The 17953-nt window shown below is 34.0% G+C and overlaps 2 protein-coding genes across 2 annotated transcripts; one reads left to right on the forward strand and one right to left on the reverse strand.

Moving 5' to 3' along the window:
* The first annotated feature begins 1179 nt into the window (after positions 1–1179).
* Positions 1180–8901, forward strand: LOC140970127 (shaggy-related protein kinase alpha-like). The gene is made up of 13 exons (XM_073431718.1): positions 1180–1353; positions 3613–3771; positions 3880–3972; positions 4141–4200; positions 4315–4587; positions 5039–5113; positions 6715–6771; positions 6853–6993; positions 7105–7155; positions 7555–7650; positions 7731–7814; positions 8396–8498; positions 8590–8901. The coding sequence occupies exons 2-13, from the start codon at positions 3658–3660 to the stop codon at positions 8670–8672; spliced, it is 1230 nt and encodes a 409-aa protein (XP_073287819.1). The 5' UTR covers positions 1180–1353; positions 3613–3657; the 3' UTR covers positions 8673–8901.
* Positions 8902–12561: 3660 nt separating this feature from the next.
* LOC140970133 (GDSL esterase/lipase At1g09390-like) lies at positions 12562–16397 on the reverse strand. The gene is made up of 5 exons (XM_073431731.1): positions 16050–16397; positions 14658–14843; positions 14021–14181; positions 13496–13760; positions 12562–12996 (listed from the first exon to the last, which is right to left on the reverse strand). Exons 1-5 carry the CDS (start codon positions 16354–16356, stop codon positions 12767–12769), a joined length of 1149 nt encoding a protein of 382 aa, XP_073287832.1. The 5' UTR covers positions 16357–16397; the 3' UTR covers positions 12562–12766.
* Between the last annotated feature and the right edge of the window lie 1556 nt (positions 16398–17953).

Genomic DNA, 17953 nt, shown 5'->3' on the forward strand with positions numbered 1-17953 from the left:
CATTGACGGCCATCAAATTAATACGTAATGAAGCAACTAATTTTCTATAACCAAGCAGTCCAACGAAGACGCCACTTTAAGAAAATCAAAAGATATCTTATCAAGTATCATAGTATATATCTCATTTATCACAAAATGTTAGTTTTCCTACATTTGTTGAATACATTTTTTTGGATTTTGATAAATGGACTTGAGTAATCATCTTTAAGTCTCGATCTTAATATGATATTAGAGTCGAAGTTGCACCGTTATGTGTTGGATTTGTCATAATTAGGTCATCTTTTGTCTTGTAAACTTCACACTTCTGTGCGTGATGATGATGTATTACTTGTCCCACACATCAGTGGTAACTTCGACTATCCTCTCATTAAAACTAATTTTTTGAGTTGAGTTAAATGCAAATCTCAATTTAAAACAAAGACAGTCAAACAACAATCAAATTATTAAATATTAAAACTAATTGATTGTATCTTTCGTAAATATTTCTTTATACGGTGCACTTTTATACGGTTTTTATTTAATGTAATCGTATAGTATTTTTAAACGTTTTATCATACGTATTCTTAACTCCTTTTTTTTGTGTGCGTGTGCGTGCGTGGAATTCTTACTAGCATTGCCTTTTGTTTCGAGGATATAGGTAAATTTCTATCAAATTCACACAAGTACATAAATCGTCTTATCTAATTAGGATAATTATGAAAAATGTACAGATGAAACCTACAAGAAATTCACAAGAATACATAAATCGAGTTATACGATGATTTTGACTCTTATGCTATCGGTGTATGAGATATTTAAAATGAAATATCAAGTTCAGACTCAATTATAACAGTCTTTCTTTCAGCTCTAAAAATCAAATTATAACACTATATCTATACTTTTTATTAAAGTTAAACACTTAAACTTCTTTACTAATTAACTTTTGTATATAAATTTAATTTTAAAAAGAACTTTATTATTATTTATTTATTTTCTATCGAATATATGTACCATGTGTGTCATGATGAGACAATATATTTGGTTATCAATGAACGAGCTTTGACCGTCACGCAAAACTACTGCTATTGGCCTGTCATGTGCGAGACTTGAACAAACAGATAAATAAATAAATAAATAAATAGATAAATAAATAAATAAATAAAGTAAAGTTTCATAGAAATGAAATAATAATACCAAGAATGAAATTCACAGCGTACAACTCTCTCCCTCTCTCTCATATGTATCTATCTGCTTGTATATATTTGTCGCTTTTTCTGTCGCTGTGAAACATTTGGGTTCCTCTCTCTAAAGGTGATGGTGTCATATGATATTGGCCACAAACTAATCGTCAGAGTCAGTCACCGATGATCATCGGTAAAGTTCTTCGCTGCCTCCTCGATATTCGGATCACGCCGGTGATGGAGTTGTTTTTGTTTTTGTTTTTCTCTCTTTTTTGGGTGATTCAGTCTCAATTTCAGCTGGTTTCATATTTTTAGTTTTTTTTAAATGGGGACAGATTGTGTTGATGGATTTGAGACGATGTTGTTTGTTCTCTGACGTGGATCCATTGATGGTTTTGTTTAGCTTGTTTATCCGATTTTGTTTGCTGTCTTTGTTGATCGTTTCCTGAATCTAGGGCTGGCTACTATTTTCTTTTCAATGTTAGATCTACGTTGTGGTTTTTGTGGTTTGTTTTCTTTAACTTTGGTTATTTATTGTTGACAGATATCTGACTGTTGTGTTTGGAATTCTTGAAGATGTTTCATGTAGTGAGATTGTGGGAGTTTATTATGTTTTTAAAATTATTCTTAGCTTTTATCATGGATTTTTCAGCACCAGGATTTTCGGTATTACGAATTTTAAGTAGTTATACGAGTTTCTGGTTAAATAGTTGAAGATAAAGCTACTAATTATCGGAAAGCTAATATGTTTTATTTTTGTATTATTTCTGTCAAACTATGTTCAACCAATGCATGGCAAATTTCTTTGCGTGTTTAATGCTGGGAAATATTATTGTGCAAGTCGCAACATTATTGTGAATAAGTAGTCGCGTGCTGGCGTCAAATATTGAAGGGGAAAAGGATGCCTAGATATGGCGTTGCCGCATTGCGGATGAAAAGGATAAACAGATGGATTTTAGAGAACTATTATGTGGTTAAATTTTGATGTATTCAAGCAAACACCGAGTAGTTTTTCTATGTGCTCCCTGGTGATGTAAGTGTGTCCTGTGATATGTGCGGTTTGGTGTTGTAGGTGAAGGGTTTGGTGGTAGATTGCACTGTCTTGGGAAGATTAATTTTCTATTTTATAAACTGTAGGACGTTTAGTTTTTTTAGCTTTTGGGATTAAAATGTAATTCTTTGAATGTTTCGATGCTAATCATAAAGCGCTGTAATGTATATTTCAAGCAGTCTGCAAGACGTTAAGTTAAATCATCCATGTTATCCGGTTATTACATAAGGATGCAATATTCTATAACTTTACCATCTAAGATAGTCTAAGTTATGCTATATTAGTCCAGTGTTACTTATCTAATGGTGGATTAATTAAAGAAATCTTAGCAATGCTATAAAATGGCTTTTATTTTATTTTTATCACTTTTGGAGTCCTTTTTGTGCTTGGTTTACCAACCTCTTTGGAGGACCTTCGTTATAGATATGAATTGTCCCAGAAAAGTAGTGAGAGACTATTGTTGAGTTTCAAAAAGGACATTGGTAGTTAATATCTGTAATGACATGAGCTACAAAGATTGATAATATCTTATTTTGTGTTTGGATTGATTTCAAACTCCTTGACTTGTTTGGTTGGACAAAACTCAAGTAAATATTAAATTAACTCTGTATAAGATTAAGCAATTTCAATAATAATTATGAAAATTTTCATATTAGTCCAAGAGGTGTCTTGAAATCCATTCCTCAAATCAAAACCCTTACTCCAAATCAATTTCATCAATCCAAGCGCAACCTTAGTTATTTTGCACTTTTTTCGTGTTGAGTTGTGTGTTTTTGTGGTAGGGAAGACTTATGTATGTAAATTGAGTGGTCAACGGTCAACCTACTGGCCTTTTTCTCATGAAGAAATCCATGCTAATAATACTTACCATAATTTTTCTAGGTCGAGCAAATGGGATGGTAGAAATCTATCGATTGGGACAAAGATTTAAATTTTCAAAATACTTTTCCTTTTGGACTCACTGTTTTGTTTGGATTATGAAATCACCAGGCCATCGAGCCCAGTATCTTATTGAGGTTTTATGTACTCATTGAAAATATAAAAAAAGAACGGATTACCTTTCCTTTATTGTAGGAAATTAATTGTGGTCAACATATGTATTAGAGCGTGCCAACTGGTTGAGTCTGTCTTAAACACGGCATGCAGTGTAATTTTCAATCTCCTTTTTTTATTTCAGCTAGATTTCTTGCTAGCTCATGTAAATTTTTATAAATTTGGTCATCTTGGATTAGATTTGCATAATACACTCGACCACTGGCAATGTGTTTGCTACAATAATCACACTTACTACTCAATTTTATTGACCCGATATTATTTTCGTTAAATGAAAGATGGAGGAAAAAATAGTATAAATACAGATCTGTTCGGTCAGAAGTTTACATGGTCTCGTTTTTTCTATAGGTGAATGACTTGTTGAGGTATACAACTAGCTGGTTTTTTCATTAAATGGCATCAGTGGGTGTAGCTCCCACTTCTGGTTTAAGGGAGTCTGGCAGTCATGAAATGGGGGTCGATAGGTTGCCCGAGGAGATGCATGAGATGAAAATCCGGGATGATAAGGTACGTTTAAAGTCTCTTCTTCTGTTTTTATTACATCTGTTTGGAAGTTTTCCTAACTCTTACCTGGATTGAGGTTGGGCCTAGCTTAACGTGGCTATGATATTCTAGGAAATGGAAGCAACACTTGTGGATGGTAATGGGACTGAGACTGGGCACATAATTGTGACAACTATTGGTGGCCGAAATGGTCAACCAAAGCAGGTGATGCACCGTAAAAACATTATATTTTGTCAGTTGTCTTATCCAGAGGATTGGGGAAAAAGTACTTGGTTGCAAGTCATGGAACTGTGTTTTGTGGTCCTCAGTTATGTTGGTATTCTGACTGCTTAAGTTAAACTTTTGATGTTTTCTTTTTGGGGATGCTTTCAGACAATTAGCTACATGGCTGAACGTGTTGTCGGACATGGATCATTTGGAGTAGTGTTCCAGGTGCGATTTCTTTGTTGTTTTTGACTTGTAAGTGATGGTTACAACTGTATTTTCTGTTTTACTATGGACGACGATAACGGATATTATTGTTTCTTAACCTTGTTGATCATCCAGGCAAAATGCTTGGAGACCGGCGAATCTGTTGCCATAAAGAAGGTTCTTCAGGACAAGAGGTACAAGAACCGTGAGCTGCAAACCATGCGCCTACTTGACCATCCAAATGTTGTGGCCTTCAAGCACTGTTTCTTCTCAACTACTGAAAAGGATGAATTGTATCTTAATCTGGTACTCGAATATGTTCCGGAAACTGTCCATCGAGTTATCAAGCATTATAATAAGTTGAACCAGCGGATGCCTCTGATATATGTGAAGCTGTATGGTTACCAGGTGTGTGGTTTGCTTTTGGGGCTGCTTTCAGATGTATATGATCTCTTTGTCTGGTAGCAGTACACTTGGCTACTGTTTTTTCCTTTATATATTCTCTTTCATAATGGGCACAACCTTGATCACACCTCCTGGATGCCAAATGTACTGTTGCAACTGGCATTGCAAGAGATGGATTTACCTGTTTTGACATGTGGTTGCACCCATTTATTATCATGCTTTTAGGGGTGATGGGACGGGGACTTTTTTTCATTGTTTTTTATGGGCTATTTGGGCAATGACTTCAGCACAAGCTAGAGTGCATAATAGCTTTTGCCCTGATTATCACAAATACTACCTGGAATCGTGCTGTCTGTTCTCTGTTCTACTACCTGTGAACTGAATGTTTAATTTAAGATATCTCATCTGTGATTCGGTGAATGTACTGTTATATTATTATTTGGCTATGTGTCAGATCTTCAGAGCATTGGGCTACATCCATCGTGGTATTGGAGTATGTCACAGAGATATAAAGCCTCAAAATTTGTTGGTATGTAAATTTCAGATTATATGATTACTTTGTTTACTTGTTACCCTTCACATATCGAAGCTTGTGTATCCTTAGTGCCAAGATAAATTGACTTTTAGAGTACATCACTTTTGTGTATTATCAACTAATTAGATTTAATATTGTCTGTGTCATCTCTCTTATGATATTTTTAATCCATATAGTTGATTCTTTTCATGGTGATATAAATAATTGGCAAATTCGAAGTAATGTCTCATAGTTCAACCTCAACAGAGTTTACTTTCTACTTTTCTTGTGTATGTGATATGATTTTGTTAAGATGTCTCACATCGTTTGGACTGAGTTTTTGGGAGTTGTATATATGGACTTGGACAATCCTCTCACTTGAGTTAGCATTTGAGATTGATTTATGTCCAAGTCTCAATCTTAACCCACTGTTATGTGTTGGACTGTCCATAACTAGGCCACATGTTAATGTCTCCACGCTCTGGTTTGGGAGTTGTATATATGGACTTGAGTAATAGCTTTTGAGGTTGAGTTAGGTCCAAGTCCAACCTTAACATTGTATTTGAGCCAGGTTCCGATGTTGTCTTGTAAACTTTCCCTCTTGGGCCACTCGTTCTGCCCATAGTTGGGTCACTTGTAAACTTTAGATCAGATGTTCATTTCTGGGCATGAGAAGTTTGTTATTTGTCCCACATCGGTTGGATTAAATGTCCGTGAGTTATATATATGGACTTGGACAATCTTCACCTTGAGCTAGCTTTTGGGGTTGAGATAGGTCTAAGTCTCAGTCTTAACATGGTATCAGAGCCCAGGCACATCGTTATGTGTTAGATTGCCCATATGAACTTGGACAATCTTCTCACTTGAGTTAGTTTTTGGGATTGAGTTGGGTCTAAGTCACAATCTTAAAACATTTTTGTACTTTTTTAATCACACAGATGTACGAGGTGTATTCAAATTTCATGGGGTAGTATGTCCAGAAGAACGACCATAGCCTCTCCCATCTACTTGGGTAGAAAATGATGAATTTAGATACATATGTACTCACATACATAAATATTTTAGTGAGCTATGTTTTTTCAAGTGTTAATTTTGTAATAAAAGAGAAGTATAGAAAATTTTGTGTTGAATATCTTAGATTAAAATGTTTTTTTTATAAATGTCACATTCCTACTTTCTTGTTCTGACTTTTTTCACGTCTTTGGATTATTAAAACGCAACTGAAAAACAATTTTTCAAGGAAACCACATTATTTTTTCAAAAAAGAACATATATTTAAATGTGCCTCCATCCAAATGCAAATAAGGCCTGCCATATGAATCTATGATGATGAATATGAATATTTGCTCAAAAGAAACCAACAATTCATTTGTACCTTTTGTAAAATAAAATACTTGGAAAGTTTGCTGTTATTCAGCCATAACAAATGGCGGTATAAGTTGCCTCGATGTAAATTGAGGGCATCGGCTATCAGGTTCTCATATAATTTGTGAATGTGTAATTAAACATGAATTAAAAATATTTGTACTGGTTAAGCGCTGCATATCTTCCCTTACTGATGACTTTTAACTGTTGCCTCTGTGTTACTTTCAAAGCTAATAAAATACATTGTGCAGGTGAATCCACACACCCACCAGGTTAAATTATGTGACTTTGGAAGCGCAAAAGTGTTGGTATGTATAATGCCATTATATTGGAGGTCACATTTTTTGCAATTACCATTACACATGATCTAATTTGCAATTTTTTGTCAGGTCAAAGGGGAACCCAATATCTCTTACATTTGCTCTAGGTATTATAGAGCACCTGAGCTTATTTTTGGAGCAACGGAGTATACTACAGCAATTGACATTTGGTCTGCTGGGTGTGTGCTTGCTGAGCTACTTCTTGGACAGGTACTTTTTTGACTTTATCGTTTCTAAGTGTTGTATAATAGATCCTTTGACTAGTAGTACTAATATTCTCAATTTCCTTTTATGCGTTATTGATGGCCTTTGCCTCTGCAGCCCCTTTTCCCTGGTGAAAGTGGAGTAGACCAGCTTGTTGAGATCATCAAGGTTCTCTCTCTCTCTCTCTCTAACACAAGACACAAGCTTCTCAATTTATATGATGTGGAGCTGGGGGTGATTGGATAGGTGTAGTTTGAGTGTGGGATAGTTCTGTGTTTGTTAATCTTGTTCTTCTAACATCCTGAGAAATTCATTCATAGACAAAAATGCGAGGGGAGATATTTAGAGCTTTTTGTGGATTCATAGATCGTATAATTTTAAATGTCACAGTTTTGTTTTCGTTTTGATTTAATGAATGTATTTTAAGTAGGTACTGGCTAGTGTTGTTAAATGGTTAGAAGCTTATATTTTTGTGAAGTGCAAACTTCCTCTCCTTGTTGTACTTGTATTTGACCTAATTCAGCATTTTTCTGTTTTCCAACCTATTAAATAACTGAATTTTTTCAGGTTCTAGGTACTCCAACAAGGGAGGAAATTAAATGCATGAATCCTAACTACACCGAGTTCAAGTTTCCTCAGATCAAAGCTCATCCATGGCACAAGGTACTTGTTGGCTATGTTAATTATACTGATCCTGTCTGCTTTTGTTTCATCATTTTGTTTATTTCATGACTTCACTTCAGGTATTCCACAAACGCATGCCCCCAGAAGCGGTTGATCTTGTGTCAAGACTTCTACAATATTCTCCTAATCTGCGCTGCACAGCTGTGAGTATTTTTTGTCCTCGGTTTGGAGGGAGCCGGAAATATTTTCTACATTATTTTTTCCCTTTTTAATTTTCATAATTTCAGTTTCTTTGAATTCAGTTGCATTAGTGATCGTGAGACATGAGTAAATCAGAGTCTAGAATTCCCTAATTATCTTTATAGGCGAAACTCACTTATTATATGGTTTATATGTTGTTTCTCTTCACAGAGTAGGATCTTAATAGAGCTGGCATATAAATTTTCTTGTGATTAATAGAAACCTCAATGTAATATGCCATCTTTTGTTGGAAGTCTAAAAAATCTTTCGCCTCATTTTGTCACAAAGTTATTGAGTTTAAGTTTCCGAGAAGGATACATAGGAATTTGATAATTTAAAAGAGTCCGTACTTGACGATTCTGATATTTGTATTCAGAGATTCATGGGCTGCTGAAGAAAATTGTATTCTATAGACTGAGTGGATACCATAAATTTCTTAGTCCTTTGATGCTTATCTTTAGCAGTAGCTACTTCATTTATGGATGGCAAATTATTCCTTCCCTGGTCCTGTTCTGGAATTTTGATGCATTTAATTACTCTACAGCTGGATGCCATGACCCACACTTTTTTTGATGAGCTTCGTGATTCAAACACTCGTCTGCCTAACGGGCGTTTTCTTCCCCCATTGTTCAACTTCAAGCCTCATGGTACGCATTCTCATTAACAAAAACATTTGTATTTCATTGGCTTTTTTCTTGTTTAATGAAGTTTGAAATCGATGTTACATCTGAGTTTCAGAGTTGAAAGGCGTTCCTGAGGAAATCCTGATAAAGTTGATACCTGAGCATGCTCGAAAGCAGTGTCCCTTCCTTGGGTTATAAATCCTTCAGGTGCCGTACATGGACACACAGCCACTCACCATGTTTCTTCTTGTACTCTATGTTATATCCCTTCGTCCATTTTGTATGTTTTGTACTAGATTTGGGTAATGCTGTATGCTGTTCATTGTCAATGGATATAAATATAATTGCCTATGTTGTCTGTAATGTAACCTCGTGTATGAATATGACTAATTATTTTATCTAAATGAAAGTTATCGTGTTCGATATACATTTTACGTATGTATGTTGCTTCATATCAAAGATCCTTGGTATTCGACTTCTGGCATGTGGATTGGTTTTGTGCACGTCTAATCAACGATCTTTTTACCTAACTGAAAAGCAGGAAACAGTGCAAGTATAGTAATTCCAGTTCATTTTTCCCTATCGCCATTGGTATAGACTATAGCGGTGGAGGTTAGGTTGCATCCCTCTAACCTTTCATGACAAATTAATTTTACTTTATTTTTTTTAAAAAAAGTACTAAAATAAAAAAAAAATTTAAATCAATTTTTAATATTACAAATTTAATTTATAATTTATTTGACACGAAGCGTGCAGGAGGACACTAGAGAGTACAATGAAGGATTGAATTTATAAGTGATACACTACCATTTAATTCTCAGGAGCAGCTGAAAATTGACAAAAATTCATGTGTGATTGAATCAAAAGTTAATTTTGTGAGACGGATTTTGACCTGATCAACTTTTGAAAAAATATTATTTTTTATGTCAAAAATGTTACTTTTTACTACAAATATGAATGAGGTCGATCCGTTTTACAAATATAGATCTGTGAAATCGTTTCACAAAAGAACTATTTGTTGAAATTTAACTCATGATCCAATGACATCGCATAGAAACAATGGTTAAAAAATGTTTCGATTATCATCATATTTTCAATTTTTATGGTGATAAGTCAATGTATTCAGTAACAAATGTGGTTAATGAGATGTCACTTTAAAAATGTTTCGATTGATTTTTACATTACAATATTTTATGGTAATAAATCAATTCATTCAATAACAAATCAGAGATGCTACTGTACAACGAGATCAAGAAGACGACGAAGAAAATATGGAGACATTTTTTTGCGATTCTAAGAAGGATAAATTTTGCTCGGGCTTATGGGATCCACAATGGTGGATATAATACATGCCAAGTCATCCAAATATCATCTCCATCTAAATATTCACCACTACACACCATTTATTTTTGTGTCAGAACAATACCCGGTTACAAATTTGTAACCGGGTATTGCAATTTTTTTTTAATATCTTCAAGACAGCGTGAGTTTCACGCTGGCTTGAGACACGTGCGTGCATTACACTCGCGCGTCACACTCGCACGTCAGACACAAGTGGACAATTAAATGAAATCTGGGATCGACCAAGCTTGGGTCGACCAAAACAAAACATTGGTCGACCAAATTTTTTGGTCGACCAACAATTGATCGACCATACCATTTTTGTTGGTCGACCAATTGATTGGTATATGGTCGACCATATTGATTGGTCGACCAATTGTTGGAATTGTGGTCGACCAATTCCAACAATTGGTCGACCAATTGTTGGTCTACCCAGTTTGGGTAGATCCAAACCTTGAGAAATTTTTCTGCACAATTTTATTTTCTTCTGATCAATTAAGAACGTTGGATTTTGAACGTTGTGTAACGTTCAAATTTTAGTCTATAAATACATAAGTTTTTAAGAAATTAAAATTCAAATTTTCAATATCTTACATACATATTTCTCTCACAAAAAAAATTTGGAATGGATAATAGTTCCAATAATTTTTTTAGTGATTTTTTGAACTCTCCAAATATCGACGAAAATTCAAGTGGAGAAAATTCTCAAGTTCGTCCAAGTGTCCAACATCCTCCATTTCCATTTCTTACACAGCAACCATAGAATTTGAAACATTTTCTATATCCACCAACATATTTTTTTAACGCTTCTCTACCTCCGTGGAATATATGCCCCCCAGAATATTGGCAGAGTAGCCAATATTTTGTGCAAGCTCCATCCCATGGAATTAATCATGTTCAATCACCGGGGCTTCAATCAACTGAATCGAGAAGGGCTAGTGTTGATGCAAGTGACAGTGATAAAGGGGAAGAAGCACCTTACGAATTTCGAAATTCATAATTTCCTCCTTTCTCGTCTCAAATAGGACTTGAAAATATTACTCTCAATCAGGCAAGCGAGACGGGCCAAGTTCAGATGGAGATCATGGCAAGCGGACAGCGTGGACAGTAGCAGATGATAAGCTCCTTGCAGCAGCATACACAATGATGAGTGAATACCCAACCGTTGGTAATGCCCAGAAGAGTGAGTCTTTTTGGAAACGAGTTGTAGAATACTACAATACCAATCGAGAGAAGAAAGCTAAAAAAAGGACTGCAGAGAAAGATAGTCCTAAGTATGCTCCTCATTCTTCAGGACACCGGTCTGCAAAGAAGGCAAGGACATCTAAATCGTCAGGTGCACATACTGACTCGTCTAATGCTACACCAAATGTTGATACAGAGTACAATGAAGCCCGATCTCGTCCTATGGGACATAAGGCCGCAAAAAAGAAAGGCAAAGAAAGAGTGACCCATGTTGATCAAATTACTGAGGCTATGCAACAATCAGTAACACAGATGGATGAATATAATAACAACAAGAAAGTGGATCAACTCATTCAAGATCATAAACTACTCGTAATGGACACACAAGGTATGACAGATGAACAACTCCATAACCTTCTAGCGATATGTGAGCAGCTCAAAAAAAGATTGAACATGTAATGTGGTTTGTAATTTGTATTTGATGTCATGTTTTTATTATGTGTGTGGTTTGCAATTTATGTGTTAAAATCATGTATTTTAGTGTGATTTTATTTTGTGTGTGGTTTACAATTTATGTTTTTAAAAAGATTGAACATGTAATGTGGTTTGAAATTTATGGTTTGTAATTTTTTATTATTAATGTTATAAATATTGTTTTGTGATAAATTAGTTTTGTATAGTTCGTTATAAATTTTTTAATTTTATTAATATTTATTTTATTACAAATTAGGTATTCAAAAAATAATCGTTATAAACTTTCTAGTTTTATAATTCAATAAAAATATAATACTAAATAATAGATGGAAGTAATTAAAGTGGTTAAATGATTTTATTTAAATGAAAATAAAATATTAATTAAAGTGACAGTGTGACCCATAAATATTTTGTTGGTGTGATATTTGATTGTGAAATATGAGATATTTGAGTAGAGAAATATTTGATTGATGATGTGGTTTATGGGGTCCACAAATATTTGAAGGAAATATTTTTCTTATTGTGGATGACCTTATGATATGAATAGTTCGAGAATTTGTAACAAGGCTCATGGGGTTTCCAAGAAAGTGAAGATAACTCAAACCTCCGTTTACTCGTCTCTGTTCGGAGGGGGCGATGTGTTCCGAAGAAACCAAATCGAAAGAGAAGAAAGCTGGAAGGAGGGGATTAGATCTCAACCTGAAGTTATGAAGTTCAAAATTTGGACTTCACATTTGTAATGTTAGATGTTAGTCTATTCTATGCCATTATTACCATAATCGAGAATAATCCCTTCGTATGACTTAAGGGGTTATCACATAATTGTTATGATATTAATTTATTATGTAATCTTTATTATCCTCCGGAAATAATTATGGGATCATGACGACACCGTATTTTGATGTGATGGGGCGAAAGATTTCCCATCTAAACTACATTAACTACAACACACAAGTGTTTTCATCTCAAGTGTTTTTATACGACCCTTTGTAGTGCCGAAATATTTGAACGTTTTTAACATCGTGAGAATTCCTCTGATCTAATTAAATTGTTCATTGAATAGTTTGTAATATGGCAAGTGAATAAGACAACTTTATATAGAAACAAGAGAAGAGTCTCAATCATATAACCATACTATACACTCATTTAAGTTGGAAATTAAATACCTCTCATCAAGCAATTATGCTCCAACAAATTTTGGCTAAAGTAGGCAGATGGATGAATGGCTAACGACACAAAATCTTGTTCATGTGCCGAAAACAACATGCTAAAACTCTTACTCGGTATTATAATCATCGACAAAAGAACTCAAAATTCACGTTTGGCATTGAATAATCGGCGGAAAGTATCTTTGAGGCTATAAGGGCGTTAGCTGCTTCGGTGTAATGGATTCCATCCCAGCTCACAAACTGGGATTGTTGATCGCAGACCTGATACCCTGGAAATCCACATGAAACCCTTTTGTCATAGTTGTAGGGTGGTCCTCCAGACCCGCAACATGCCATCAATGGACTTGAGAAACCTATTAAATCAAAGAACGAATCGGCATAATGGGCTAGAGTTAGTAACCTTGAATGGTGATGAAACTAGAAAGTATGTTCCAAATACTTTTCTCTCAAGATAACTTTTTGGTGTCTAGTAGAAATAATAGGAGTAATATGATAGCAGGTGTAGCTTCGAAGTTTTACTATACATTTATTGGAAGACAGATTGGCCAGAAGTGACGTGCATATATACCATATTCTAAGGTATAATCAATGGGGATTATCATACCTTTGGGTGAACCAAACATAGGATAGGTAGATATTTAAAAAAAACACAGGATAGGAAGAGGGGCGTGCAAGGACCACCACACTCGGTTCGGGTAAAAAAAATTCCCTTAATTTAAGGATTAAGCCAATAGTATCCATTATTTGACGAATGAGGTGAAGACAAATGCTCTTAATCCTGACCAACAAAAATGAAAACTTACATCGCCTCATTATGAGGTGGAATGAAAAGGACGAAACTTTATTTCTTACCATATGTGCTGGAGTTGGCAATGATATCAAGCTTGATAGAATATACATCCACATACACAACAGACACATCCTTCATGTCAGATCTTAATTCTTGACATAACTTGCGTAATCCTTCATTGAACAGTTGTGCTACTTCATTATAACTTGAAATGCATCCAAATGAATCGAGTGAATCATTTTGAACTTGAGCAAGTTTTTGTGGTAGACAACCTAATGGCCCAGTGTTATGAACCCAAAATTTTCTGCCTCCTTGATCGTATATTTCCTACATTTGTCAACGATGACAAGGACTAAAAGTCACAAGAGATTCACAGTCAGGAATATCCATTTTTTTAACATGTTAACGGATTCCAACATTCTTATAAAAAAAATACGAAAGCTTGCATATTACTTGCTGCACGTGTTTGCTAATAATCAAAATCAGAAATCTAGATAGGTAAAGTTCAAATATAAAGAAAAACTGTGAGATATTTGCCATGGATCATGATTCTTCTTCACGGGTAGAAAGACGAATGATGGACTGACCTTAACAGCATCCTCGATTTCTGCCAATACAGATGGAATCTTGTTGATAACTTGCACATAGGATAAGCCCTTAGTGAATGAATCAGCAAGGTCATTTTGTCCGATGTCAATGACGTAGAGAGCATCACTGAACCTATCATTGCCAAGAACACCGTCGACTCCTAAATATAACATGAACATGAGTCGAATTATTAAGCTAGTATTTTCTGATTTTCGAGTGAAGAATAAACTAAAATAAAACCTAGAGGAAATAGCACTGCACCTATAGAATATTTAGTTGCTTTCCATGTATTTTCACGGGTCTCCAGAGAGAAATAACAGCGTTTATGGGGTCATTATTATAGGATTGAAGATTGGCATATGAATATCTTGTTATCTATTTATTCAAAAGTCAGATAAAAACTATAATGAAAATTCAAGAGAGACATGTGAACTAAAAAATCTTCAAGCATTCAAATCATCTCATAGTTTAATATTGCCATCAATCTCTGTTTCTCTTTCTTCCATTCTGTTATGCTTGTAGTTAGGTACGTTGCGCCAACCACACAAGAGAAGCTACATTTTTGGGCAAAATTCCATAAATCAAAACTGATGTTGCAGCTTAAGTAAATTTACAGACCATAGGCGGGCAAATCACCTGCATTAACGAGTTCAGCAGAACGAGCCTTAAAATGTGTAAACTGCTTGACCTGAATATTCAGTGCAAAGGGTACATTTTTAGGCAGGGTGGAAGACCCTACTATCGCAAAGTTCGCACCATTTGAGAAGTTGGAACCTAATGAGTCCAGATATGGGCTTAGAAGACTTGTGCTTAGATTCTGACCTGAAAAACAATAAGGCGTCCTCTTCTCAATGATTAAAAAAAATGACACATGAATATCTCTAACAGTCTTGTAAAGTAAATGCAAACTCAAAGATTTGATCTAATAAAAAAAACAACACCTGACTTTTAAACAGTTACTACGGTACCCAGTGAAAATGTCTTTATGAGTTTACTCTAGGCCCTAGGAAGTATCCGTGTAAGATTAACAGAACCAGAGACGCCTTGTCATCATAAGAACCAGAAAATGATGCAAACCTCAAGGATATCGCAATTAATCAAACATAAAGCAATGCCGATGTAATTAGATAAAAACTTCTCGTAAATCCGACTACAGGAACTACTCTAACACCTTAAAATCTCGCAATGAACAAAAGAAAAGATCTACAAAAAGAATGTTGCCTAGAGAATTTATCTTATATTTGTTACTTTCCCAATAATTTTGCATAATGTATGATGCAAACAAAAACTTCTGAAGATGAAAAATGAGAGTGACAGACTTGCGAAGTTAACCTTTTTAAGAAATATCAAGAAATAAAATATTTCCAAGCCCTAAAATTCACAACCACCACATGCACGCTGCATTCATTCAAAATAATTACTCTTTGGACCACATGTTCTAGTAGATAGAATATTATCCAAAACTTATCCTTGTCCCCCCCAAAGTTGGAAATTCTGCTCTAATTCATCCTGCATCATAGACCATCCCACCCCTGCTGGCCATGTCGGAATGAAAAACTTCTGTGCCGGAAAAAAGATTCTATTTAAACAATCTTTACATATACAAAACTTATATTTTCAAAAACATTTATATATTATATTCTAACATAATTTAAAAATCCCATTTGAGACGCCACACTCTGCTTGTCAAACTGAAGTTAGATGATCTTTTTACCGCATCAAAAGTCGCAAACACATAATAATTCATCTATACAGCAACATGAAACCCATGCTTTTGGGGAAAGAAATATAACAATATAATAGTGCGTACCAGCTGCGCGAGCGCATGAGGCAAAAAGAACGAAAAGCTAGTTACTTTACTTAACTATACTACATATGATTATCCAACGTAGTTCTCTTTTCTCACGCTCACGGAGCACGAGAAGCAAAAACAAACGACGAAGTACAACAGTAGACATCGAGAACAAACGCTTAAAATAATAACGAACAGCAATCAACATTAATTGTTGAAACATAAAAAAAACATACAGAGGAAATCGATTATGAGTCGTCCATCGGAAAGCCTGCCGGTTGATTTTCCAAAGAAAGCTCTGCCATTGGGTAAACTGACGGCGAAACCGAGGCCGGCGACGAGTCCGCCGGTGTCGGAGTTGGAATCGCCGAAATTGAAGATGACAGGAGGCCTGGTGCAGTGAGAAAGAAGAGAATGTGGGAGGAGAAGGAAGAAGAAAACGGCGATGCAGCAGTAATTGTGAAGACAACTCATGACAGTTGCAGGAGAGTAGATAGACCGATGCTTTGATTGCTCCCACCGACGTCTGTCTTTCAGTTGCATGGTTCCAAAGAATCTTCAAGTACACGTATTAAGAGAATACGCTTTACATGGAGTGTGTATGTGTGTTATATCTATTATTCTATTATATATATAAATATGTCACTTTAATTGTGAATTTACTTTGACACCCTTATTAATTATGAATTTATGTCATTTCAATTGTGAATTTATTTTGACACCCTTAATAATTATTAATTTATTATAAATATGTCACTTCAATCTCCATGTAAATTGATTTAATTAATTAAAATATATAAATATGTGATTTTATATGTGAATTTACATTTATCTCCTTATTCATTGTTTACTTTACATTAATTGCTTATTTTAAATGTGTCTTTTCTTTCTCCTTATTTATATTTTAAATATGTGTGACTATTAGTATTTAATTTTTTATGTCTACCCATATTATAATATGTTATTTTTATTTAATAATATCTTTTCATTATGTAAATTAGTATTTTGTTTTTTTATTTCTACACACATTATAATATGTTATTTTTAATTCAATGATTTAGATTTTTTATTTATCTTTTCATTATGTAAATTAATTTAATTAATTAAAGTTTAGAAATAACTCATTATCGAATTGTGAATTTTCTTTGGTATCTTATTAATTTTTTTTCATGTCCTCATGTGACAGTTTGCTAGAATTTATGTGTTTAAATTAAAGTTTTTTGCAACCAAAATTTTTTTGCGGTTTATATTTATAAATTATTTAAATAAAACACGGTAAAAGATCGTTGTGATTTGAGCCATCAATGTGGGTTGGGTCTGTCGGTTTGGCCTGCACCACCAAACAGTCTGAGTGAGTTGGGTTGAAATTTTGTCGACTCATTTAAAGATGAGCCTAAATGAGCTTGCACGAGTTTATATTAAATATTTATATATATAATATTATCGATTTTCGATCATGAATTCTTGATATAGAATAGAAAATATCATTTTGATTTCAAAATTGTGATGTTACTATCTTGTCCGAAAATTTTGGGTTGTTGAGACAATTTGACGGTCACTCAAAATTGAGTGTCAAGGTTGACATTTGAGTTGTATTTTTGGATTCCTGACAATATGTTCGTCAACATATTATTTTTAAGTTAGTTTTATCATTATCGTGATGGGTAAATATATTTATTACAATATATAAATATTATCATCTCTTTAAATTAATATTCACTTTCATGTTTGACATATTATGAGTCTTGGTAAAATGAGGAATAATAAATTCAAACAAACGAATACAAAAATTAAAATCTGGGGCGAAACCAGAATTATATGGTAGCGAAAATTAATATATAAAGTTTTAGTAAATTTATTGATGTTAAGATGTATCACAAATCTTATACCATAATATATAAAAATTCAACATTATAAACGAAATAAGTCAAACATATATGAAATATACAAAATTTTATTACATATACAATCAAGTAATTTATTATAATTGTATTTTATTCTACAAGAATTCTTGTAAAACTCAGTGATTGTGGATTTATCATCTATTAAATCAGCAAACTAAAGAGCGTGTCAATTAAACTAATTAAGTAATCACATATTCTTGAATTTCCTAATTAATTTTTTATCTTGATAATTTGTT

This window comes from Primulina huaijiensis, chromosome 2 (genome assembly GCF_012295235.1).
Source record: "Primulina huaijiensis isolate GDHJ02 chromosome 2, ASM1229523v2, whole genome shotgun sequence".
In the NCBI taxonomy this organism is placed as follows: domain Eukaryota; kingdom Viridiplantae; phylum Streptophyta; class Magnoliopsida; order Lamiales; family Gesneriaceae; genus Primulina; species Primulina huaijiensis.